Raw genomic sequence first — 26,694 nt, forward strand, 5'->3', positions numbered from 1 at the left:
GCTATATAACAACTATATCACCCACAAGCCGCCCTGGCTAAAGCGCGGGTGGAAGGTCTTCACTGAAGCAACCCGAAATCTGTCTGGTTGCAGTGGAATGCCCCCCAAAGTACACCTGGACCTATTCCTATACGGTTCTTTCCGCTACTTCTCCTGCAGGCCTAACTCTTGGTTATGGTGCCCAGCTCAGTGTGCTGCAGGCTAATCGGCTTAACAATGAACTATCAGTGGATTTGAGACAGAGGTACACTCCAAGACACCGAATAACCACGGGTTAAAATCTGCTCGCGAGCGGCGCACCCGCAACCACCTGGTCAATCACGCCGGTAACCTATGTGGTGCTAAGTCAGTGCGTCCCCGTATTCAATGCGAATGGGGCACTGAGCTACACCCATATCTACACCCATCTAGTGGCTCAATCCAGACTTCCTTTAGCATTAGATAATAACTACCATTCCATCTCGGTTGCGTTGCCCTGCCCGACTAGGCACCCACCTGGGTGTCTAGGTTACAGTTAGTTATGTGTGGTTTCCCCCATGTCAGTGCCACTATGAGTGACAGTTGAAGGCGGCCCACATAAGCATGTTGGCGGGGCAGAGTTGCGGGCATAAGCATACCTCTTATAGACTGTCGGCAGCAACTCGTGTTTAACTGTTACTGATATGGCAATGACCGTTCTACGTTAGGACTATCCCGACTCTGGTCCGACCTACCCAAGGACTGATGCACTTGGGAGCGCGAGGCCGTAGGCAATAGGGGTGGGTGTCGAGACAACAACAACAACGACAAATGACCCAAGCCCCCTTTCAGCAAAAGGTTGGAGACGAGCTACAAGTGGAGACGTGTGGTCAGGATCGTACTGCGCGACCCTCGCTGTAATTAGCACTCTCATATTGCGCGAACTCGACCCGAATGGTATGGCAGCGCTGTGCATGATCAACATATTTACACACATATTCGGGCACGGGAGTGAGATCATGAGCCGCCAGGTCCTCAACCCTCGGGAACCCAGGCATACCAGGTCCAGCAGCTCGCATACATAATCGGGCACGGCAATATTCATTGATTTACCCAGCGTCGCAACCCAGCGTGAACTCGATCCGAAGGTAATGGCGCGCCGTTCATGAGCACTGTATATACATGCATCATCGGGCACGTGGATATTAAATTATCTGCCCATAGTCCCAGCGTGACCCGCCCGAAGGTGTTGGAGTGCAGTACATGAGCCATAGGTATTAACATACCTATTCGGGCACGGTCGATTAGTGATTAGCTCAAACCGTAATGAGCGCGAAATTATTCGAGCGCCGGACACAAGCACCGACCGAATAACCCATTCGGGTGCAGGGGGAGTCGTAATGCCCGTAATCATCTAATGCGCGCGAATGTGGGCACAAGCAATTCTTGTGAATAATACGTGCACTTGTATCATGTGTCTGCCTTATAGCAAGCCAGCACATACATGTTGCATATTGTATAGCGTGAACTCGATGCCAAAGGTATTGCACCGCTTCACATGAGCACTGTATTTACGTTACACATACAGGCACGGGGAGCGTGAGAGATTCGTACCATAGAACACGAACCCCATTCCAGGTCACGCGAGCACCACACCATATTCACCCTTGAGGTGCGTGGGGGGATTAGTAATACCCGTAATCGCCCGATGTGAACAGTGCATGTACTGGTATCATGTATCTGCCTTATCGGAAGCCCAAAGCAGACGCCCGACCAGGGACATGAACCCTGGACCCTCAGATTCAAAGTCTGATGCTCTACCGACTGAGCTATCCGGGCCCTTAGGATGCATATTTATATAGTACGAACTCGACCGGAAGGCATTTGGAGCACTTTACATGAGCACCGTATTTACATTACATCTTCACGCAGGGGGGCTTCAGAAATTCGTACCATATTACCCGCTCCCCAAACCGGATCACGCGAGCACCGCACCAGATTTTCCATTGAGGTGCGGGGGGGGGGGTTTATTAATGCCCATAATCGCGTATGTGAACAATGCACGCACTTGTGTCATTTATCTGCCATATAGGAAGTCAGCAATACATGTTGCAGAATTATATAGCGCGAACTCGACCTGAAGGTGTTGGAGCGCTTTACCTGAGCACCCTATTTACATTACACATTCCAGCACGGGGAGCTTACAAGATTCGTACCATACTAAACGATCCCCGTGCCAGGTCCATTGCGCCTGCCGCACGCAGCCCACTGCATGCCCCCCCCTCCCTCAACGGCAGCATAGCCGACGGGAGGGGGGCGATACCCTTTACCAGGGAGCGCCACAGGTGTTGCACCGCCCGCGATCAGCGGGGACCCAGGCAGCTCCCAGCCTTGCAGTGCTGGTGCATTGGGGCTGTGAACCCACGCTAGTCTCCTACCGGCTCCCACGGCACAGGGTATGCGGCTTCAAGCCGGCCGCACCCCCCTTAATTTACTTCGCTCGCGAGGGCGATCGCCATTGTGAAGTATGCCCCGCGGGCGATCACTAATCTGTGTGCTGTGCCGGACCAAACGAAAGGTACGCCAACCGATACAGAATCAATGTAACTTGAACCTGTGACTTTGCGAGCAAGCGTCCCAAGGCCGAGGACCCACGCACGCTCATGCCCGCTCCCACCGTGCGCCGGGTGCGCGGGTTATTGGCCGTCCGCTCCCATACCAACTAACGTGCGCGAGGTCCACCGCCAGCAAGCAATACACCCCAGGACCTTAATGGAGCTTTCAAGAATCTATGGGACTTAAGGGATGGCCCCGGCTAGCAAGAGTTCCATTCCCTCATTCAAAACCGGGGATAAACACATATCACAGGCAACGTGGGGAGAGCCCACCTAGTGTTCTAACTGTGCATGTTTCAACAGCGCGAAGGTATCGGTAATTTGCCCCCTGCGCCACTTACACCCTTGTCCAGTCACGAGCCGGTTCCGTCGGTCAACCGGACACCAAGCACGATCTAGGAGAGAGAATGGAGAGGTGAGAATAATTTTTTTTTTTTTTTTTTTTTTTATTGATTAGATGCGCCACCCGGGCGCAATTGAAACAAGGTATAGGAGGCGCTCGACCTGGTTCTCTGGCAAGCATGCCCCGATGGCCGTGCAAACGTACTCTCAGTACCCCCCAAGCCTGCCCACGTATTGTAGCGCCGTCAGGGTCCCGAGGCGGAAGGCAGGTGACGTAATGTCCCGGGGACCTAATACGCCTTGTACGACAATGGCTACCTGAGAGAAGAGTTTGTACTTTTGCCCCCGTATCTTGGGGTCACTTGTATCATTGTCAGGGCCAATCACCATTCAAATGTTATTTATTTAATGTAGATTTATATAGCGCGAAGGTATTAGAGCGCTTTACATGAGCACCGGTTACATTCAGGCACGGGGAGATTAAGTGATTCGCCCAGAATCACAGGATGTGGCGTCGACCCCGAGGCTCGAACCCTGGTTCCCTGCACCAAAGTTGGAAATCTAGCTGTCAGACCACAATCGCTCCCCCACGAGTAGAATAAGTGGGTGGCCTATCATCGCGCGATGCGGACGCGGCTCAGAGACTCAAAAACACCAACCAGATTGAGATCGAGGACCTGAGCCTCGGTCCTTGACTACATGTAGCTCTTTATGCATATCTTCTTTATCTAGCGCGAACTCGACCCAAAGGTATTGGAGCGTGTAGCACCGTATTTACATACATATTTAGGCACGGGGAGATTAAGTGATGTGCCCCGAATCACAGAATGCGGCCCCGAGACTCGAAACACCAACCAGATTGAGATTGAGGACCTGAGCCTCGGTCCTTGTATACGTTTCCCTCTTTATGCATATATTCTTTATCTAGCGCGAACTCGACCCAAAGGTATTTGAGCCCGTAGCACCGTATTTACATACACATTTAGGCACGGGGTGAATAAGTGATTTGCCCCGAATCACAGAATGTGGACGCGACCTCGCGGCTCGCCCCTGGTTAAGTACCCTGTATCGTTGCCAGGGCCATTCGCTATTCAAATCAAAACCCAACTATAGTTGTACATCGCGAAGGTCTGAAAGCGCTGTACCCGAGCACCGATGTAAAAGCCGACAGACGCATTCGCTCCCTACGAGCGGAATCAGGGTGGCCTATCGACGCGCGATGCGGACGCGGCTCCGAAGCTCGAAGACCTCGCACCCCCCGAGTCAGTGCGGCGGGGGTGAGGAGATGCCACGACGGGCGGACAAGGTCCCGCACAGGAGGACACACCATGGGACAGGGATGCTCCCACCGCTCCCGTCCATACGCCCAGCCTCAGAAAACGGCACCGCTCCCCACACTCCCTTGGGCCCTATCCGTTCGCTGGGGATGAAGGTGTCTGCCGAACCAGGGATCGAACCAGGCGCGTCACATTACACAGGCCCTAGTAGAATCAGTGGCTGGCCTATCTCGCGATGCGAAAGCGGCCCCGAGCCGCGAAAGCACAAACCAGATTCGGACCTTGAAGCCATGAGGCGCGGTTCATGTATAGGTTACGCTTTTATGCATATTTTATATAGCGCGAGCTCGACCCGAAGGCATTGAAAATATTTGCCGAGTTTTGATCCCAAACCAATCAAGTATTACAGCGCCTTACATAGCACCCGTTACGTTACATGAGGACCTACATTCACGTTTTGTAAGGCACGGGGTGATTAAGTGTTTTGCCCCAAATCACAGGAAGTTCAGCAGGCATTACCGAGACTCAAACCTAGTTCCCGAGGTCCGAGGTCCGAGGTCGAGCGCCCTAGCCGTTAGGCCAACTCCTCGTAGCGAACGCTTTACATAGCACCGTATATAAATACATATTTACATACATATAGTTAGGCGCGGGAAATTGAGTGAATTAGTGATTAAGTGACTCACAGAATGTGGACGCGACCTCGCGTCTCGCCCCCTCTGTATTACTGCACCAGAGGCGGCCACGCAGCCTCGGACCACAACCCTTTCCACTTCGATTCCGGCAATACAGTCGTCAGCATCACGAGCCTCAGCAGCTCATTGGACGCAACCCCCACCGGTGGACGGCGCCGCCCTCCGAGGGCAGCCCTGCACTACTCGCCCCGTTTCCCCCGATGCAACGGAAGGACGCGGCCCGAGGCCCGCCCCCGGCTCTTCAACGCCCAGGGGCAGGCAGGCCGCAGGGCACCACCATCAACCCAAGGGGCCGGGGCCGCAACTCAATGGCATCAGCCATGCGTGGCCCGTACTCCCCAACTTCCGCAACGGTCCGAGCGTGTTCACAACAGCGCGTGCTCATTAGCCCAACCCCGCCTCTCAACCCCCCATGCCCCCATCTTGCGCCCCCTCCGCCCGTGGCGATCCTTGCCACAGGGCCCCGTCGACCTGGTACTGCCCAGGGACAGGGCCGGGGCAGAGTGGGTGCAGCAAGACTCACCAGAACAAGAAGCGTGGAGGCGACGACAATCAAGAGTGCTGTGGGGGCCGGAGGCGCACGAAGACGGCGCGGACAACGGACCGATGCAGCGAGGTGAGGAAAAGGCGAGGTGGGCAACAAAGAGGTCGCCAGTGAGGGTGGGGAAAGGCTAAATAGCCTCCCCCTCACACCTGGGCCAGGAAGTGACACGCATTGCGCGTCACTTCCAGCCCTGCCAACGGAGGGGGGCTCTGGTCTGCGTCCCCGCCCCCCCAGTGGGAGGGGAGGGGTGACTGGTGCCCCGGGGCCACTAAGGCGCCGACCGCCGATTGGCCCCCTGCGGGGGCCGCGGTCAGCGGCACAGATGTAGGTTGCAGTGACAGCAAGAAGGACTGGAAGACAAGTAGAAGTTTTTGGTGGTATGATTGAAAAAGAGCACAAAGGCAAGGGAGAAAGTCAGTGAGACACACAATTGCATTCTAAAAAAGTCCCTCATGAACTGCTACGCACCATTGTGACAGCAGTGAAAGGATACAATTCAGGCAATCAATACACGCTGAGACTGAAATGCTCTTGGAGCAGGACAAACGCAAGAATAGAGAACAAAGTCATTGGATAAGGGGCAGGGAACTGATATAGACAAGAAACCCATCAAATCATGAATAAGGGACAGAATAAAACGCCAACAGTAAATCAGTATTTGATACAATAGGCCTGTATGCCAACAAACATCTAAAGCTGTCTGCAGACCAGAAATAATAAGCGTTGGCATAGCCAATAGGTCTCGCTTTTGGGACCTTATAAGTGAATAGCCATGCAATACTTGATGTTGTTTAATGTCGGATATTGTGCTGGATAACTAAACATGTATAATGTCCCAAAGGCGACACCTATTGGCTATGCTTTGGGTGGCCTTATAAGTGTTTAGGTGGCCCTGAGTGATGCTGTGGTGGCGTTGAGTGAAGCTGTGCTGGCCCTGAGTGATGGTGTGGTGGCCCTGAGTGATGCTGTGGTGGTGCAGACTGATGCTGTAGCGATGCTGATTGATGCTGTTGCGCTGCAGATTGATGCTGTGGTAGTGCTTAGTGATGCTGTTGTAGTACTGAGTGATGCTGTTGTGTTCCTGAGTGATGCTGTGGTGGTGCTGGGTGATGCAGTGGTGAAGGTGAGTGATCCTGTGGTGGCCCTGAGTGATGCTGTGGTGGTGCTGAGTGATGATGTGGTGGTGCTGAGTGATGCTGTGGTGGTCCTGAGTGATGCTGTGGTGGTGCCGACTGATGCTGTGGTGGTGTTGAGTGATCCTGTGCTGACCCTGAGTGATGATGTGGTGGTGCTAAGTGATGCTCTTGTGGCCCTGAGCGATATTGTTGTGTGCTTGAGTGACACTGTGGTGGTGCTGAGTGTTGCTGTAGTTGGACTGAGTGATGTTGTCGTGGTGCTGAGTGATGCTGTGGTGGTGCTGAGTGATGCTGTGGTGGTGTTCAGTGATACTGTGGTGGCTTTGAGTGATGTTGTGGTGGTGCTGAGTGATGCTGTGGTGGCGCGGAGTGATGCTGTGGTAGTGCATAGTGATGCTGTGGTGGTACTGAGTGATGCTGTTGTGTTTTTGAGTGATGCTGTGTTGGTGCTGAGTGATGCTGTGGTGGCGCTGAGGTAGCGCATAGTGATACTGTTGTGGTACTGAGTGATGCTCTGGTGTTTATGAGTGATGTTGTGGTGGTGCTTAGTGATGCTGTTCTGAAGGTGAGTGATGCTGTGGCCCGAGTGATTCTGTGTTGTGTTGCTGAGTGATGATGTGGTGGTGCTGGCTGATGCTGTGGTGGTGCCGAGTGATGCTGAGACGGATTTGAGGGATGCTGTTGTGGTGCTGAGTGATGCTGTGGTGGTGCTCATTGATGCTGTGGTTGCGCTGAGTGATATTGTTGTGTCCCTGAGTGATGCTATGGTGGTGCTGAGTGATGCTGTGGTGGACCTGAGTGATGCTGTGGTGGCGCTGAGTGTTGTTGTTGAGGCCCTGAGCGATATTGTTGCGGCCTTGAGTGACGCTGTGGTGGTGTTGAGTGTTGCTGTTGTGTATGTGTATGTGAAGTGTTAGTTCGTATTTTGGGTATGATTTTTCTTTGTGCTCCATGCCACGTTAAACACATAGATACCCAGCTATTCAGCATGTTCTGTGCACTGTTTTTAGGATTGTGGATTACAGTGGAAAATAATAAAAATCTGACTCTACTGGGATGTGATGAGCAGATAGGTGTCGTATCCCACTATATTCGATCTGCGTCTTTAAGTAGTTTATAAAACCGATTTCTCGTTGGGAAGCGTGTTTAATTTCTCAGACAAACATCCTTTCCCTGATGCTTTGAGCCAAAGTCCAGTGGTTCAACCTCCACTTGCCAGAGCTTGCGAATGGCTGGAAGCCTACAGATTAGGTCACAGATTGGTGGAGGACCACGTTTACAAAGGGGTTAAGGAGCCCCTTAGAGGTTACAAACTAAAATCATTGGTTTAAGACTTTTGTATTGAGAAAGCGTATTGGTAAAACATAGAAAACAGCACTATAAGAGCAGCATCAGTGAGAGCTTCAATCGGTTTGTAGGAAACGGAAGACCACTCTGTCATGGATGGTGCAGCAATATCACGGATGCCGGCAGCTAAATGCTTATTTCCAGCTATGCTCTCAGTAATGGTCAAGCAGAGAGCAAAAAATAAAGGCACACACGCACATAGGCACTAAACAGGCGCTAAAACACCTGGGTAAATAAATAAAAAAAAAGCAGAAAATGTAGAAGGAAAGAGAACAAGCTGTAGCCCGGTAACTGACGAGGAGGGAGGGAGAGAAGGGAGGGGGTAGTGAGAGCAGAGAGCAGGTGGTGGAGGAGCATAGAAGGAAAGAGAACAAGCTGTAGCCCGGTAGCTGACGAGGAGGGGGGGGGAGAAGGGAGGGGGTAGTGAGAGCAAAGAGCAGGGGGTGGAGGAGGATAGAAATAAAAGTGATTCACGTGCTGTAAGGGTTGTAAGGCTTAATGAGCCAAGACAGAAAGCCAGATGGCGGCTCTGTGCGTAACCGCGTGCATAACCGCGCTTGTAACTGCGCACGTAACCGCAAGCTTGAGGCCAGCAAAAGCGTGTGGTCGGACTTTTAAAAGCCCACGTACTAAATGTCTCACCAGAGCAGCGCATGTGCGCTGACTCAGGCAAGACCTAAAAAGGATTCATTTCTGTACAGACTGCATACATGAGGTAAAACATTTGATGTTACAAAAAGTGTGAGACTTGAGTGTGTTTTTCAAACGTTAAATATTCCCTCTTCTGTTGCAAATAAAACACTTGCCATCAGGTGAAATGAGACACTAAGCAGCTAATATCATGAGGCGACTAATGTAGACTGCTATAGCTGATCCAAGATGTGATTTTACAAAGTGATCATTGATTGAAATGAGCTGACACAAACAAGCTAAAGACCGAAGGGCACTGATCCAAAAACCACTGTCTGCATATTGAAATCAATAGGTCTTGTAGACAATTGTGCTTTTAACCCAGACCTAAACATGAGTCTGTAGGACTTTGGAGGGCATTCAACACTCTTATACACTAAAAAAGTACAGGATCTAAACATTACTGGATATGAGTGCAAGGGATCTACTGAGGATCCAAAATGATTTAAGACTAAATGTAAACACAACCGGTCCCAGGATGCTTGTTTCCGGTCCAGGGAAGACCTGGCTTAGCAGTTCGGGCTGGACGGTTCCCAAGAAGACTGATTTGCATATGGCTGGGTCTGACCTGGGGTGGCAAAGTGAGCTACAGAGCTATGATGGATTCAACCCAGATCTGTGACTGAAGTGAGTGTCGGAAAAGTTTCAGCGCTCCGTCCATAATCTCCTTGTGTTTGCTTAAGACTAAATGGTTCATGCAGGAAATGTATTAATTTTGAAGGTAAATAAAGGATACAAGGAGACGTTAGGGTCATGCTCTTGAATCAGTAAAAACCAAGTAGCTTATAATAAGAAGATCGTCAGGAATCTGCACCCACAAGTTTACACCCTTGTATGGGTGTGGATTTATGAAAATCAGGAATTGCAATAAGGAGTCCAAGAGTACTCCTGGAAACGTGCATCATTCTCAGGTTTCCAGTATCAGTCATGAAAAATGTTTATGAATTCTATTAAATGACTATTTTAATAATTTCCACGTGTAATTGTACATGGTGTACAATTTCACATGAGGAAATACCTTTATATTTGTGTAATTTCACTTTTTTCCTCCAATGGAAAACAATTTCCTCATGAAGAAACCCTTCCCCTACTCCTGTTTTGGGTATGTACCATTCCAGCTCCCATTGTGACAGGAAATTACTGCTACCCTGAAGAAGAGCTAATCTGGACCATTCCCATGGTGGGAATTGGTTTAAAAAACAGTTGTGAATTCCCACAAACTTTCAAAGGCTTAGACTGAAAGGTACCCTCTACTTTGCATGGAGTATGATATTGCACCACTGTGGTGTGATACTTTGCAAACGTGAATGGATTTGAGTTCAAGGTCACCTTATATGAGTTCCTTGGACAGCCGTGTGTGTGTAAACTGAAGTTACAGTTGCAGATGGCTTTGTAAATCAGACCCCGGTCTTTTATAAATTCTTCCATTATCCCTTCCTGGAAAACCTGATTGCTATATTATCTAGATTCTAAAGTTGGTGGCTATTGGTGTAAAGTACACAGTTGTAAATATGCCATTAGGGAACAGGCAAAGAATGATTAGATTGACAGAGCATGGCTTCACCCTAGAAAGGCAGAAAATTGCAATTTTCCCAAGCCTTCAGTCCTCTTCTTTTCATGAACAGAAATCTCGGAAGTTGGCTAGAGGTTTCATAAAGTGAGAGGATTGGAGAAGCAAGAGGAATTTTTTAGAGTGATTATGCAGGTACATGTATGCAAGAAAATCAACATTGTCTCTATCTTCTCACCTTTCTCGCATAGTGCTGCATTTTATGTTTGTAATTTGCACAGAGTTTGTAAGCACTACATAAATATCACTTGTGTAAGTTAAAGATAATATAAGTATCTAGATAAAATTAAAATTCTGTATTTTATCTTCTAGCTGGCAAGACGTGGGTTAAATGTGGTTATGATCAGCAGGACAGTTAGCAAGCTTCAGATTGCTGCCACTGAGATTGGTAAGTGTTTTGCATCAAATGGAAGTTTCTCTCACCTTATCTCATCCCGTTCCCCATTCCTACTCAACGCCATACCACTCCATCCGATAGCAACCCATCTGATCCCATATCCCTTTCCTTCCTACTTATCCCACTCATGCTAATCCCCTAGATTCACCTATTCCTTCCATGTCCATGATTGTGAAAACATTACTGACAATGTATAAAATGCACAATGTTTTGGAGAGATGAAGAGATACAGAAAGTTCTTAGTGTTTGATGTATGTATCCCAATGTGACTCCTTATAATCTTTAACATTACGTTATATAAGACAAAAGTCAGAGAATTGAGAATCCCTCGGAAGACCATATTTTATTTTTCCACGACATATTAGACACAGAGACAGAATTGCTCTTTCACATCTTCCCACTCTCACAGACAATTCCATTATCGATCTTGGAGCTTTGATTAACCTCGGTATATCGTATAATCATAATACTATTGTTCAAGAAATTCAGCCAACATTTAACATACAATGGAAAAAGTAATTATCTGGCCTCCAAGATCTAGCCACAAGCACCACCAACCTTTTCAAATTACAGTCTCATGGGAAATAAATTCAGGATAAAACATGATATCATCTCTTTCCTGGAAAAAGAAATGACTTGTACCCAATATTTGTATCAACTGCATAGCTACTGCACAATATCAATCACTGTGCTAATAGAGAAAGTTTTAATACTGCAGTTATTGTCCCAACCATACGATCGACTTGCTCACCAGTTTTCAGTCATGCTTCCATCTCTGCTATACTATTATAACTGCATTATTGAGCACTAAGGGAGAGCTACTCACATCTCGAGACGAAATTTGAGCGTCTATTTTCATGCCGTCTCATCTTGTCAATAGCTGTCACCTTCATTGATCACAAATGTCACAAAAGTCTGCTCAACTGTCAGAAATCACATGCCTGCAAAAAGGGTAACACTATTCCTTGGTTTACATCCTGCCTGACTATCAACACCCAACAAGTTAAATGGGGTTTCCTTCTTGTAATTACATGCTACAGTCACCTGTTTATGCCCTCAAGGATTAACACTATGTTGTGGTCTCTTCAGTACCTCTCTTGCCCTTGTCACAAATCCTGGGTGTCCAGGACGTTGGCTATCAAAGCTAAATGATACCTCCCTCAAATGTAATAGTGTATCTGTTGCTTCCTAGCAGATGGTAAATTGTTTGAAGGAAACCCAGAACTAGATGCAACAAAATTGGCCCTCACGGATTAGCCAGAAAACTGAAATCAGATTTATCCTGCACCCCTCAATTAAATGCAGCCACCAAAAATACATTTGACCATTTAAGATTGCTAAGGGATATCATTCGACTCTTTCTGCTCAGCCCAAACTATCTCTAGCTTTGATGATACCCAGTCTGACAACTGAAACAGCTTGCAAATAGGTTTTCCCCAAAAAGACAGTTTGCAAACTGAAAAGGATTCAGGGCCATCCCACCTGACTCATATTTAGCCTAAGACGCAACAACCATTTCACCTTTTCCTTTATGATGCGCAACTTCATCCTGTCTGTAGAACCATCTGAATTCAGGACTGTCTCAAGGCCCATTAAAGCAATGCCCAGGCTTTCCTTCCTATATCGTCCAGCCCCACCATACAACAAGATGCCTAAGTAAGCAGTATTTCACAAAATCCACAAACAAAAAACATAATCCTATTGAGTTAAGAGAGTTTGCTGGTGACAAAATAAAAAATGCAGCTTATCTGATGTTTCTTGTAAACAACGCAGGGTTTGACTCGCTGAGATAGGACAAACCTTCCACATCGCTGTTATGATTTTTCCATAGCTGGCTGCATTAGTACTGCTGATCTCTGTTGTTAATAAATGTGCAATGATTTTTACTGTCTGTGTTAATGTGCTTGATACAGTTGTGAACTTGTTGAAGAAGAACCTGTGGTGGTAAGAAACAATGTCAGCTGGAGGTTTGTTGGGTGCTGCAAAGTTCAAAAGCGGTACTGAATCCGCACAAACTGGCAAATTTAGTTTTAAGATTTATTAAGAATATTTGTGACTGCATACTTTGTCCAGTAATTTATGCATGGACTGTGAGGAATGAGGTTGCTGCACTGACTCTGGTTGCTTGAGGCTGTGCCACTGCTATCTTTATGTGTTGGCATTCAGTGCATAAGTCCACCAGCACCTCAGTCTGGTGCTTACACAAATTGCTGCCTTGAGGGGCTTTGGAATAGGGTAATGAAGCATGTTAATCTAGCTCACCTTTGAAGATGTGGCCTAGTGGCTAAGCTACTACCTGGGAAGATGAAGACCTAGGCTGGAAGACTGGCTTCATTCAGCACTTCATCAAACAATTATGCGGCTCGGCTGAAATCGCTGTATCTTCCTGCACCTCAAATTGCAAATGTGTAGAGTAATTATGGGAACCTTATGAGCCCTTAATGGATAGCTTTATATTAAAAATCAACTGTACACTTTGTTGTCTAGTACTGTCCCAGTTAAATGATTTCTCCCCTCTTCACCCCTCCACTTCCCGGTTTCTCTAATATGGGGTCAACTAACGCCCCACCTCCATAATGTTTGATATACAGCACCACCCCAAGTTCAACATGTTCCTGCAGCAATAACATTGCACACTGTAAAGCTATGTACTTCTCCTTGTAGTTAAGGTTGTGTTACAAGACATATTTTATCTAAAATGTATTTTCCATTTGTGTGGAGGTTTATTCTTTACAGGTTTTTCAAAACAAACTTGATAGGACAAATGTCAGAAGGAGTTTCCTTTGGCACCCAGAATGTGGAAACATTTTGTAGAGCACGTTTTTGTTTTGATGTGCAAGTATCTGAGCCTTCATTATGGGCTATACTTTGAGTTTGGCAGATGGTATACTCTGTGAAAACATGATGGATATCACATCCGCTGTATTACAGGCGCCATGCACAATGATGCGCTTGAAATATGGCGGACGGTTATCTGCCACTTTTGTGATGTAGTATCCCATCCGACAAACTCTAAATAAGGCTGTGTGTGACTCTCTTTTCCCTAAGGTTTAAAATAGATGTTCTTCACCATACAAAGAGGAGACCTTAGTATTAGGGAGATAAACCCAGTGGCACCTATTTGTGATTGGCATGGTAGTCTAGGGGCAGTGTAAGCCGAATATGTGATGTCACAACGCAATGTTTTACATCGCGGTACATTACATCGCAGTTGTTACAACGCAAGTCGTTACAACAACTTGTGCTGGAGGGCGCTGGACTTAGGAATAGTATGATTTACAATTCCAACTCCAGGCTACGTAACAGTAGAGAAGGTGTTGGAATTGTAAATCATACTATTTCTTAGTGTATAGCGCCATCCAGCGCAAGTCGTTGTAACGACTTGCGTTGTAATGACCGCGATGTAAACGTATCACGGTGTAACGACCGGGTTTTAAAGGTAGTTCACCGTGTAGGCCACATCAGAGAAACCCCAAACCTTTGCTTGCTATTGGGCATTTGTTGCCCAAATTAATTTAGTGGTCAAAGAAGTCTACCTTCATCTCCTCAGTCCTTCTGCTCTTCCATGTATACAATTTGATGAAACTGAAGAGAGCATTGGTCAATGCATGTCTGTGGAAACCCTAAAAAGCTCATTGGCAGCTTGAATTGTCTCTAGAGCCACATGACCAAAATAGTCCTGAGTTTATGGAAACTGTGCCATGCCACACTAGACTTGCAAATCCACCATTTTGTCCAGGTAGAGTCAAGGGTCAAATGGGACGCAATGTGCTTCATGCAGTAAGCCTTCTGGAACAAAGGGGGTTGGTAATTTGCCAAAATTGGTGCCCAACTGGGCAAAGGCCAAAAACTTTTCATCAGCCACTGCCAACCTAATCCTTCAATAAAAACGTGGATTCAGATCTCTAGGAGTCCGAGTTTCCTAATTTTGAGATTCATTAAAGTGCAGTGTGAGGCCATTATGTACGAAGTGGAAGTGATGTGCAGGAAGTGACGTGGGGAGTACAGGGTTGTGATGCAGCGGGAGCGAGCAGGGAGCAGATGTGTTGAGTTGAGTGGCGCAGTGCTTCACGCTCCGTGGCCTGCTGGGCGCGGTGTGGTTGAGGTGAAATTATAGAGAAGCTGGAGGGCACTCGAAGGCGGAGGGACCTCTTGTCTCTCGTCGCTCTGCCCTGCTCCGCTCCTTGGGAGGTGAGTGTAAACGGGCAGGCGGCAGTGGTTAAGCTAGTGCTGTGGCTCCTCTCTGGCTGTGAGAAGACGAACGGCTTTAGGTCAGTGAGGTTTGCACGTCAGTTAGGTCCGCCCCCACTCCTGTGTTTGTTTCCTTTCTGTTGGTGCTCCCGCTCCAGTTTCCTACCGCCTGCCTTACCGTCACACCCCCAGCTGCACCTATTTTTCGCATCCTTTTATCTCCTTGTATAAGAGGGAGACTCTGTTTTGTTCATTAATTTGGTCTCCTGGTCTGCCTTGTCGTTAGCTGCCATTAGGTCACAAGCTAAAGGCAATTGGCCCTCGATCCATTGCAAGTTGCAAGTTGGAGCACTCTATGCTTGAGCTTAAAAATCAACATTATTAGGGCTTGGCCCTGAAAATATTTATCATCCTGCTATTCATCTTGTTATTCATTGCTTTATCCCTTCCCAAGGGGGTAGAGTCATCCTGTTACTGAAAGTGCAGAGGGAGCGGAAATATAATTACAGACTCGGAAAAAATATCCCAGCTGTGGAGTGGTATAAGCATTTTAGTGATCTGTATTCCACCACCAACATCCAAGACAGACCTCAGATGATTTTTGCCATAGGTCACCTAGTAGGTAGCCTCTCATTTACTAGGAAGGAAATCCTGTCTGCCTTAGAGGCAATCAAACCTGCAATAGCCCCAGACCAAGATGGCATCCCTGGCGACCACTTCCGCACAGACAGGGGCAACTGGGCAACATACTTCACGACACTGGCCAACAACATAGCTGGTGGGGGGAAGATTCCAGACTCGTGGAAAGGGGCCGAAGTAATACCCATTTTTAAGAAAGGGGATAGGTCGAAACCCTCCAACTACCATCCATCAACCTGATCGACTGTGCCCAAAAGGTCTTCTGCCGTTCTCTCCTAGCTAAGATCCAGGATTGGATGGATGAGAATCACATCCTCTCTCCACTCCAAGCGGGTTTTCGGCGGACAACTGGCACTATCAATCATGTTTTTTGTCTTGTAATGCTGTATTGGAAGGTAGTTGTATTGGGCAAGGATAGTCTATAGCTTGCCTTTATAGACTTAAAAACAGCATTCGACCTTGTGCCTAGGGACTCACTTTAGTGGGCGCTTAGGGATATGGGAATGCCCCTGGCAATTCTGGAACTGCTAATTAGGTTGCATAAAGAGAAGTTTGCCTGTGTGAGATGGGGGAACCAGGGAAAAACCTCCGAGCCTATTAGGATCCAGCAGGGTCCGCCAGGGTTGTGTTTTAGCCCCAACCTCCTTGTATGTTAACCAAGTATCTGATCTTTTGTGCTCCGCTCCAGCTGATGCTCCGTCTTTGGCAAATCACAAAATCTCCACACTATTATTTGCTGACGATACCCTTTTGATTTCTAAAACCCCCATGGGCCTCCTAAAATTATTGAACCAATTTAAGTCTTGCTGTGATGAGAGGGGCTTGGTTATTAACACCACCAAAACCAAGCTAATGATGCTGAACCCTCACAAATCCTTCAAGGGAAATTTGCTCCTGCACAATGTTCCGCTTGAGAGGGTCAGCTCATTTGACTATCTGGGTATTAAGCTGGCTGAGGGAATGGCCTGGAAGAACCATCAAAAGAAGGCAGCTCTGAAATTCTCCTGGCTAACTGGGGCTTTGAGGCAGGAGCATCGCCTATCATATACTAAGCCAGTAGCACCTGCTCTTAAATTGTATATCTGTATGGCTGTGAGCAGTGCTCTTTGTGGGGAAAAGTTGTGGGGCACAGCAAATGTAAGTGATCTCTCAGCAGTGGAGAATAAGTTCCTCAGAAACTTGGTATCCCTCCCTCAAAGTAACCCTCTCCTCCCACTTAAACTTGATCTGGGCATTAAGCCTATTAATGATCTTGCGAGCTTTCGCCCACTGCTGTTTTGGCAACGATTGGGCACACTCCTGATCTGGCACCATATGCTGCAGCTTTCAGCAAGGTCTCTGCTTTGGATACTACCAAAAAGATTGTCTGGATCAAAAACTTAGATAGTCTTCATTTAAGCATCGGCCTACCAAAACAGGTTACCGGTCACCCATCAACCTATACTAGAGGCCAAGTAAAGCTATTGTACTGGGCATGGGCTGAGCAGAATAAATTCCTGAAAATCCAACAGGGCAACCTAACAGATGCTTTCATAGAGGTTTCTTGCTAAGATGGGGAACGATGTTGTCTGTCTGAGGTGGAGCGGAAGGTCGTTACAGGCTCTGGCCGCGCGGAAGGAGAAGGAGCGGTCTCCCAATCTGGTCTTTCTGGTGCGGGGGACCACAGCGTAGGAGAGTTCGGCTGATCGTAGGGTCCTTTGGGGTGCGTGGAATTTGAGTCGGCTGTTCAGGTATGCTGGTCCGGTGTCGTGGAGGGCCTTGTGAGCGTGGGTTAGCATCTTGAAGGTGACTCTATCTTTGATAGGGAGCCAGTGGAGTGTGCGCAGGTGCTGGGAGATGTGGCAGTTTCTTGGCAGGTTGAGGACCAGTCTTGCAGCGGCGTTTGGATGTTCTGTAGCTTGCTGGTGAGGTTTTTGTTTATTCCGGCATAGAGTGCGTTACCGTAGTCGAGCCTGCTGGTGACCAGGGCATGAGTGACGGTCTTTCTGTGTTCGAGGGGGATCCATTTGAAGGTCTTACGTAGGAGGCGCAGGATGTGGAAGCAGGAGGACGGTATCTAATAGCAGGGGGGTTGTAAATTCAAAAGATATTAAAATCTCGGTTGGCAATATTACGGGGTAAAGAGTGATTAATATTGCGGTATATGATGACCAAAGGGTCAATGAATTTAGAGGGAAAGACAAGTTGGCTTACTGGAGATGAGTTGCTGGTTCACTGAACGCCTCTAAAGAAAACATAAAACTCCCTATGCTGCAGCGGTAGCCCCCTGGGAATAAAATCTGCCCTGGAACATAGTAGGTTTAGGACACCCTAGCTCCAAGCTAAGTTCATTAATGATATTTGATTCAATGATAATTTGTTTACAGGAAACAAGAAGTTGTACAGATTATAATTTTGAGAACTATTTTGTTTTCTGTTGTGCAGCAAAACCTTCGGTAAAAGGTCATGCACGTGGAGGTCTAGCTATTTTACTTAGCGGCAGTATAAATTGGAATACTCTGGTTTTTGTCCATCCGTCAAATCTCTGCATGTGCATAAAACTGGCTTTGGGTGATGTTATAGGAGGTCAGTACTCAACCATTTTACTGGTAAATGGATATATTCACCCTAGGATGGCATATGACTATCTTTTTGAATCCATTTTCTCTTTTGTGCAGAAAATTAGTACTTCAGAAGAATGCACATTGATAGTTATGGTGGGAGATTTTAATGCCAAAGTCTCTAATTGCTTCTCTTTGGCTTTTGGTAACCGGGAGCTTGAAGATGTATGGACCATCCCTGAGACAATTTTGCCTGGTCATATTAGATCAGATAGACGAGGGTTGACTTTTTGGGATTGTATGAGAACAAATGATCTTGATATTTTAAATGAGAGATTCCCTGAGGACTCCCCAGCTTCCCTTACTCTTCATTCCTCCTAGGGGCAGTCACTAATTGATTATATCATGGTATCTTATCAATTATTTGGAGTATGTACACAGTTTAAGGTACTGAGGACAAATTTGAGTGACCACAGAATTCTTTCCTTGGATATCGATTTGGAACTCAAGATGCTTATGCTCTGGAATTCTAGAGATGATAATATTGTGTATAATAAAACAAATGGGCATAATTTTTGGTCTAATAAAAATTTGACAAACTTGGGAGGGGGGGGGGGGGCTTGTTAAAAATGCTAGCTTTGGTCCCATACAGGAAAATCCCATTGTTTGGTTTGAGAAGCATTTGGCTTTATTTAGATCATGTGGAAGTAAGAAACAAGCTAATAGTACTAACCACATGATGGCTACCTTCCGGGAGGTAAAAATGTTAAATCGGGAGCTGAACTCCTTTGTAAGGGACCAATTTATTCAGTCATCATTGATGAGGCAAAGGGAGATCAAGAAGAGCAATAGACTGAAGCGGGTAAGAACGAGACTGAATGCTTCTGATTGTAAAGGAGTGGAGGATCTAAAATGGACTAAACTGAGAGAAGTTGCACATTCAGTGACTCGCGTAAATATTGGGCTCTAATAGCCGAATACTGTGACTGTAGATTAAGGCTGAAGCCATTTTAATACCTGATGATCCAATATATCTCACATTTATATGCGTTAAATTCAGGGCCTGGTTCAATTTGGAGTCAATCAGTGAGTCTCCCTTGGAAAATGTTTGTGGCCCCCCCTTCTTGTAAGGAAATAGAGTGCTTAAAGGGACATGGTGTTCTGGTGCGATGGGCCCCAGCCGATCTACCGATACCCATTATTAAACAAGATAGCTCTGCAAAGGCTCTTTTTCTCTATCCGGTGTTTCATTACTGCTATGCACACAGGACTATTCCGTCCTCTTGGAAAGGAAGCATTGTGGTACCATTGTATAAAAAAGTGTCCCAAAACCTCTCCTGCCAGTTTCAGGCAGATCGCATTACTGGGTGCGATTGGAAAACTGTTTGCTAAGAGTATACTTCTTCACCTTCAGGACTGGGCCTTTGCTAATGATCTTATACCTGTAAAGGAAGTGGGGTTTTGTAAGCATAGTGGTACCCTAGATAACATCTCTGCGATGTAGAGGCTCAGATTGAAACATATCCAATAGGCAAAGGTATGGCCTTGTATGCTGCCTTTATAGATTTCTCCACAGCATTCGACCGGGATGACCGAGGGACGCTGTGAAGGGAATTGGCCCCAATGGGGATTCCCTTGCATCGGCTTAGGCTGGTTACTGAATTGCACTCCTCCTCAACTTGGACACAGGTCCTGATGGGAGGGAACCAGGGTCTTTGGAGTAGAGTGGAAACCCATAAGGGGTAGAAGCAAGGATGCTTATTAAGACCTCTCCATTTTCCTCTTTATAATATTGACTTGCCTAGTAGGGTGGGGCACTTTAAAGGAGGCCCACCAAAGGTAGGAACAATGAAACTCATCTGTCTACTCTACGCGGATGAAGCCATCCTCTTAGATTTAACCCCAATAGGTTTACAAAGGTATCTTAATGAACTAGGCCATTATGCCGATGAATATATATTTTTTTTCTAAATAAATATCTCCAAAAGAAAAATCATGGTTTTAAGGTCCCAGGGATGCAGGGTCAGGAAAAATAAGCACTGGTTTTTGGGGAAAGATAAGTTAGATGCAGTGAAGCTGTACCCATATTTAAGTAGAATATTTTCAAGCAAGTGCTCTTGCCGTGATCACATTGGCCAGTGCAGAAGTAAGGCAATATCTCAGGCCTCCCCAATTGGCAGGCTATATAAATGCTGTGGGCAAAGACATGTTGCACATGTTCTATTGGTTTACAAAATTAAAATCCCACCTTCACTGAGTTACGCTTGCAAATCAGTGGATGAACAGCACTGGGACATTTTTTGAGAAGGTGGATGGGCGCATTTGGCGCCAATTTTGAAAGCTGAATTGTGCAGCTGCACCAGCGGTCTTTCAGCTCGAATTCAGGCACCTTTCGACCTATGTGTTTGCCATGGCAGCCAGCCTAAGGTGGGGTAATGCCTTACTGAATAGTGATGCGAGGTCTATACAGGCTGTGCTAAAAGAGGAAATCTTTTGTTGTCCAAAGGAAAAAAGTGTTGTCTTTTGAACTTACGAGAGAGCCTTAAACTTGTTTGAAATTAAGCAAAGTGGAGCATGCCCTTTTCCAAAGCAGGTCTTGAAAACTCTAATCAAAAAAGGCAATTCACGAAGTTAGTCGCAAAAGAGATATTGTACTGTGTTTAAGACACAGAAGGAATGACACAATAGTGGCAAGTAGTATGGGTAAACAACCTCAGCCCTATGTCGTATGGAACCTTCCCCATGGAGTGCGTAGAACCATCCTGATACTAAGGCTAAACTTGCTCCCCTTGCGAATTATAACAAGAGCATGGATGGGATTAGCCATGGAGGATAGACTTTGAGACCTATGTGGAAACTGGGTGCAGGATTTAAATCATGTGTTATTTGTCTTTTCTCCACTACAGCCATTATGATGTCGAATACTAAGCCCAGTGTTTCTAAAGAATAACATCACTACGGTATTGGAGGCCCAGAATTGTCTTTTGGCCCCACCCTGCGAATCAGCATGTTTAAAAAAAATAGTTTTCTAAAACACTTTTTAAATATTTTTCAGAGAGGATTATTATATTGTGTTTAGCTCTGGTATGTTCAATATGGCCCTTTTGAGTAACATAATTTGCGCATTATAAGTAGAATTTCAGGGCATTCTGAATTGTACTGTCTTTTGCTGTTAGAGTATTTAAATTGTTTAAAGGCACTTGCACTGACCTTGGACTGTACTGTAATTGATTTGCGCAATAGTCCCCATATACGTTGTCAGGCGCATTTGCAACTTACACGTTATAGACTTTTACTATACATGGAGTATGTTTCATTTTGATTATTGCTGTTGTGAGTTTTGCACTGTATAAGGAGATCTCTAATTGTTAGGTTGCAGAACGTATTTTATTTTGCTATTAAGAATTGTATGGTCTGTAGTTTTGGAGCTTTCTTTGTATATTTTATGTGGAACTCCCTGGAGTTCCAAATCATAATAAAAATGGATTGATTGACATTCATGATACTCTTTTCTAGCTATATGTACTTCAGTAGACTTCTGCACCAACATGACTGTCTTACGTTGCTGAGCCATGACCTCAGGGGGATTGAGTGGAGAATACAGTATAGGGATCAAAATGTACTGTTTATTGGATTCTGACTGCTTCAATCTTTAACTATACAGAATGATCACCATGTTGCATTGCTGACAAATCTTGCTTTGTGCAGTCTAAATGTCTCATCTCAAAAGATCAAAAAACATCTGGAATAATAAATATCAGCTCCAGCGTATAAATATGAATCAAGAGCCACATTTACACTTAGTTGAAGGAACAAATATATATCAATATACAGTCATACTAATGGTTGACTGTATCATTGAAAATAATTTTTAGAGGAAAACTCTAAATGTTTTACAATTTGTTAATTTCCTACACACTTAGCAACCTTCTACTGTGGGACACAGTGCACCGGTAAATATTCAATTTGTCAATGCATCGACCCATAGAAGTAATTATTTTAGTAGCCAGGTCTTCATCAGGACAGATGTTATGTGATGCATTCTCCAATCAATGGGTAAAACATCTCTGAGTATGATGACAGACGAAGCAAACTGATCACTTCACTGGAATTGCCATTGTTCAAGGGTCTAAAAGACCTCCTACAAAATCCCTGGAAATGTAAATGCCCAGGGATGCAAAGCTTATCAACATAATCAAGTGCTCGCTCTATTTGAGGGAGAGACGAGCTGCTTGAGTTGTTCTTCTCACTTTCACTACTGTCAAACCTCATGAGCACCGCTCTGCTGTACATTTTTAATATTAATATGGTGCACCTGTGTGATATATTTAATTGGTACATATTTCCTAATGAATTTCTCCAAAATGAAATATGAAGGCTGTGGATTATTTGATGAGTGATTGTTCTGTGAGGACACATTGGCGGCCTCTACCAAGCAATATAATTTGTTTTCAAATTTCTTAGCTTTGACATTGGCATAGTGCTACTGATCATCAGTAAGAAAATAGGACATAGGAATCGGATATCCTACCTACCCCGAAGTTCTGTAGCGTAGAAGGTTTATTGGCCACATACATTGTTGATACGCTATGCTTGAGATTATCAGAATTTAAAATTCACATTTCCAGTTAACTCCCTGCTGGCCCTTGCGAACGCAGGGCACTTCTAATTCGGAGACACAATTGCATTACGGAAAAAGAAAGAAAATCACAAGAAAATCACTAGGTGTTGAAGTGCCTACAGCCAATCAATGGTAATTCAAATGCCATTCACAAAGAAAATGCCATACTGTTTCATCCCAGATATTACAGAGGTATTAACAATCCAGGCTTTGAAGGTCACAGCCAAAGTAGCTGCCCCAGAGTAATAAAACAGATATCACTCGTCATTTTAATTTCACTCTGTCAACCCACTAAAATCCACCTAAGGATTTAATCTTGCTTATAGGGCGCTCAGTATTCTTCAACCAGCATGGATAACTTGACACAGCAAAACCATTCTTTCTATAGTAGTGCCAAGGAGCACTGGAGGTAAAAGTGCAAGAATTAAGCATATTGCACCTGCACGATCAACTAATATCCGTATACATTTGGTCAGTCAACAGTCCCTTTCGCACAAGATTTTTTAAATTGTTTGAGAATCCCACCTGCATTTACATTAGGCAACAAAGAAGATGGTATGCAACACGGTTTGATGAGAGCAAAATTAAGACTTGTCCAGCTAATGATTCTCAACCTTTCTGGATTGCATGGCTTACACATGTGCTGGTTCTTGATAGGAGTGAGAAGCCTAGCCTAAGCTGTGCCACTGAGATCATGCAGAAAAGCATGTGGGGGCAGCTTCATTCCTTAAGTATCTGTTGAGAAGTCTCCCATTTCTCAGCACTGAGGTGATAAAGTAGCCCGGTGAAAGTGCGTGAGACGTACAAGGTTTCTCATCCCAGGGAATGAGGCGCTGGCACCCATGACTGGGTGCCAGCGCTGTGAAAACATTTGGAATTTTCATATGAAAATTCATGTGGCACACATTTAGCCCAGCGGTGCTTCGGCTGAGAATGCCAAACTGCCCTTGTACAATGTTAGCTTAAATGACCAGCACTTTTGATCACCACATGCATGTCTTCTCGACATATGTCCCGCTCATTGGCCTAATGCACAAACGATGTCCCCATGCAGAATATGGTGTGGGACTCCCATGTCTCACATAAATTCATAGAGGTTAGACTACGTATAGACCCCCTCAAGGGTAGGTGCTTATGCCACAGTACCTGTAGGGCCCGGCTTACGCACATAGTTCCAACTAGGAGGTACAATGGACCACACCTACTGTCGATTTCTATTTTAGCTGAGAAATTTTGGCACCAATCCTGTGTATAAAGAAACATTACAATGAGCCACATACATTAAAACGTAAGTACCAATCGTTTTCCCAGGTTATCAAGAGTCATTTACATCATCCTGTTATTTCACAACGATTTCCTTATTAACGTATTCTTATTTCAAATTAGTCAATTAAAATCTCAAATCTGGCCCTTAACTTGCATCTACACGCCCCCTGGATTTTCTCACTCTCCAACATGCATCAGTACTTGCCCATTTTATTTTCCTCATTCTCTTGCTATTTCTACTCTTTTTTCTTTGCTTGCTTTCTTCCTTTTAGCATTTCTTGGAAGCAAAGGACAAATGTCTATCTGTTATAGCAACAAGTGCAGGTGTGTAAATCAATAGTTATTTCACTCAAGTGTTTCGCTCCTACTGTAATCTCAGTTCTTCCCCTTGCTTTTGTCTCCTTTCCCTGTCCCACTTTCAGGGGTGGTTTCTCCATTAGGGCTCTGGGGCTACATCCCCTGAAAGTCCTATACATTCCTGTACAAATATTAAAGAGATCAATGTATTTAGAGATAGGATTATATCTCTAAAGAAATTGATGGATTTAAGTCTGGGCTGTCTGTCCCAGGCTGCCTGCTCCGCCTCGGTCTGAAGCAGGAGACGAAAGCCAGGCAGTAAAACAACTTTCTGAACTGTGACACATGACACAGGGATTACAGTTCTTAAGCCCTTCATTGCCACTGTAGTCTTTGGCAGTATCCACTATAGGCCACCAATGCTTTCAGCGTCATGGTTTTGGATGCTGGAGTCTCCATCCCTGTGTTAGAGCAGCTGTCCGTCATTCACAGGCATAGATCCCACCCTTTCCCATTTGTCACCCATAGAAGTGGATGCAAGCATGTGTATTTTGGTGCCTTGTTCTCAGTAATGGTAAGTGTTAGAATGCTTATCTTTTGTTATGTATATTGTGCTGAGACCCCTTGCCACGCTAATCTCCGCCACTGTGACACCCCAGGCTCTGGCTGCACGTTGCTGGCCCATTAGAAACAGAGCTGTTGTATTTGTTCCCCTGCTAAATTGTTCCAAAAGACGAGCAGACAAGGGTTCTTGTTCCCTTGTGACGTTGATCCAAATATCCAAGTCAAGTGCAAAGTGAGAGATATGTGCTTACAGTAAACCGGTATCTGCTGTTTGACATTAAAACTGGCCCTATCATCATGCACATAACAACATTAATGCCAAATACATGGTTTGATTTACGACAGTGAGTGTTAAAAACATTAAGGCAATGCATGTCAGCGAGTTATTTCCTCTCTTATTTCACGTTTTACGTAATCTTGCCTTCCTCAAGGGATAGCTATTTAATCATGCTGTCTTTTTATATTTTGTTTCCGTGCATATTTTGAGCCATGCCAGGTGTTTATGAGGGGCTCTAATTGAGAGCTCTGATGCTGGTGCTGAAGCCAAAGCAAAGTGCCTGTCAGTGAGTTGGCCTCTCTGCAGAGCACACAGAACAATGGTCATGTATTCCAATTTTAATTGCAATTCTGTGATAATGTGTGTGAAGTGGGTGCACAGATGGCAAAATATTTACAGGGCAAAAGCAGAAGGAAATAAATTGCTTAAATGTGAGTGAGTACATGGTATGTGAGGAAATGCATTCAGGGAGGAGTGAAAAGAGGGTGCTGAAGAGGAAATAGAGGTGGTTGAGGATGAGATATGCAGAGAAAAGGTGCATACATATCTACCATAAAGCTGAGATAACTGAGGGCCAAAACTCCTTTCACAGGCCTCAGTACTATTCAAATATAAGAATTTAAACATTTTCAAAGTTAATTATTTATAAAATATCCTTGTTGTAACTCATTTATCTTAAACACCTCACAGCCATTGACAAAGTCTATCGTATTCACAGGTTTTAGGTGTAGGTCAGATGTTGTGATATATATCTTGATGCAATTACATCTCAGAGAAAAAACAAAATTCTGGTCGGGTAGCACACTTTGAGAATCACAGAAATGTATCTTACATGTTCCCTTTAAGAGAGTTCCCACATTGTTCATCCCATTTATAGACCTGTCTCCGCATATTTCTATAAGACTGATTGCAGTCATTAGCTGTGGGTCCTTCCCGCAGCCTCGTTAGAGCATTTTCTTCCAAAATTGATGCTGCATGCAGTGCAAAACACTTGGCAAGCACACACCTTAAAAGACTGAAGTTGTCGCGTTGTACAATTTGCACATCACATTACAGTAACTGTTGAGCATATTAACACAGTAAGATATGGTGCAGTTTTTAATGTGTTTAAGATTTCAAGACTGTACTTCCCCACTGTTTTATAAGCCTTGATTCATCACTAAATTAATTTGCTTTAAAATGCACCACTAGCCAATTTTATTTTTACATTTTTCCTCTGGAGGAGGACCCAGCCTGGAACCCATGTTTTTCCATTAATCTTGCTCACATCACTCACTACATATAAGTCATTCCAAAGTTTTACGCTTCACCATTTTCAAATGTCACCAGCCACCACTGCCCACTTTTCTCTATTTCCAGAATATTTTTGTATTGTGTTGTTTGGTAGTATTTCTGTTATGCCTGGTATTTTGACTTAATGTATTCTAACATGATGTTTTTATGTTTTGTTGCCTAAATATAGTTGTGTATTAAGAGCCAGCTTCAGGAGTTGTCTAGTCAGTTTTCCTCTGTTATTGTTCCTCTTCGTGTCATCATTAATAATATCCATGTTATGTAAAATTCATATTTTCTTACTGTAGCTTGACCAGCATGTAAAACACTATCAACTCCATCCCTTCAGGCTGTTCTATTTAAATTATGCAAATCTCTTGACCCTTATCTTTGCACCATTGGCGAGGGATCCTCCATTTTTAGGTCTGGCACACACTGATGAGCACATAAAACACA

General features: G+C 45.2%; 1 protein-coding gene and 1 non-coding gene across 3 annotated transcripts in view; one reads left to right on the top strand and one right to left on the bottom strand.

The window, feature by feature from the left end:
• The window catches only part of HSD17B3 (hydroxysteroid 17-beta dehydrogenase 3), a 1,137,655-nt gene that overhangs the window by 515,289 nt on the left and 595,672 nt on the right, over positions 1-26,694 (top strand). For both annotated transcript variants that reach the window (XM_085632890.1, XM_085632892.1), the window contains exon 3: positions 10,487-10,562. In XM_085632890.1, the coding sequence (XP_085489016.1) occupies positions 10,487-10,562 (76 nt within the window). The remainder of the gene's footprint in view (positions 1-10,486; positions 10,563-26,694) is intronic.
• TRNAQ-UUG (transfer RNA glutamine (anticodon UUG)) lies at positions 1,725-1,797 on the bottom strand. The gene has a single exon. It is a non-coding gene; the product is annotated as a tRNA-Gln (tRNA).

This window comes from Triturus cristatus, chromosome 2_1 (genome assembly GCF_964204655.1).
Source record: "Triturus cristatus chromosome 2_1, aTriCri1.1, whole genome shotgun sequence".
NCBI classification, from domain to species: Eukaryota; Metazoa; Chordata; class Amphibia; order Caudata; family Salamandridae; genus Triturus; species Triturus cristatus.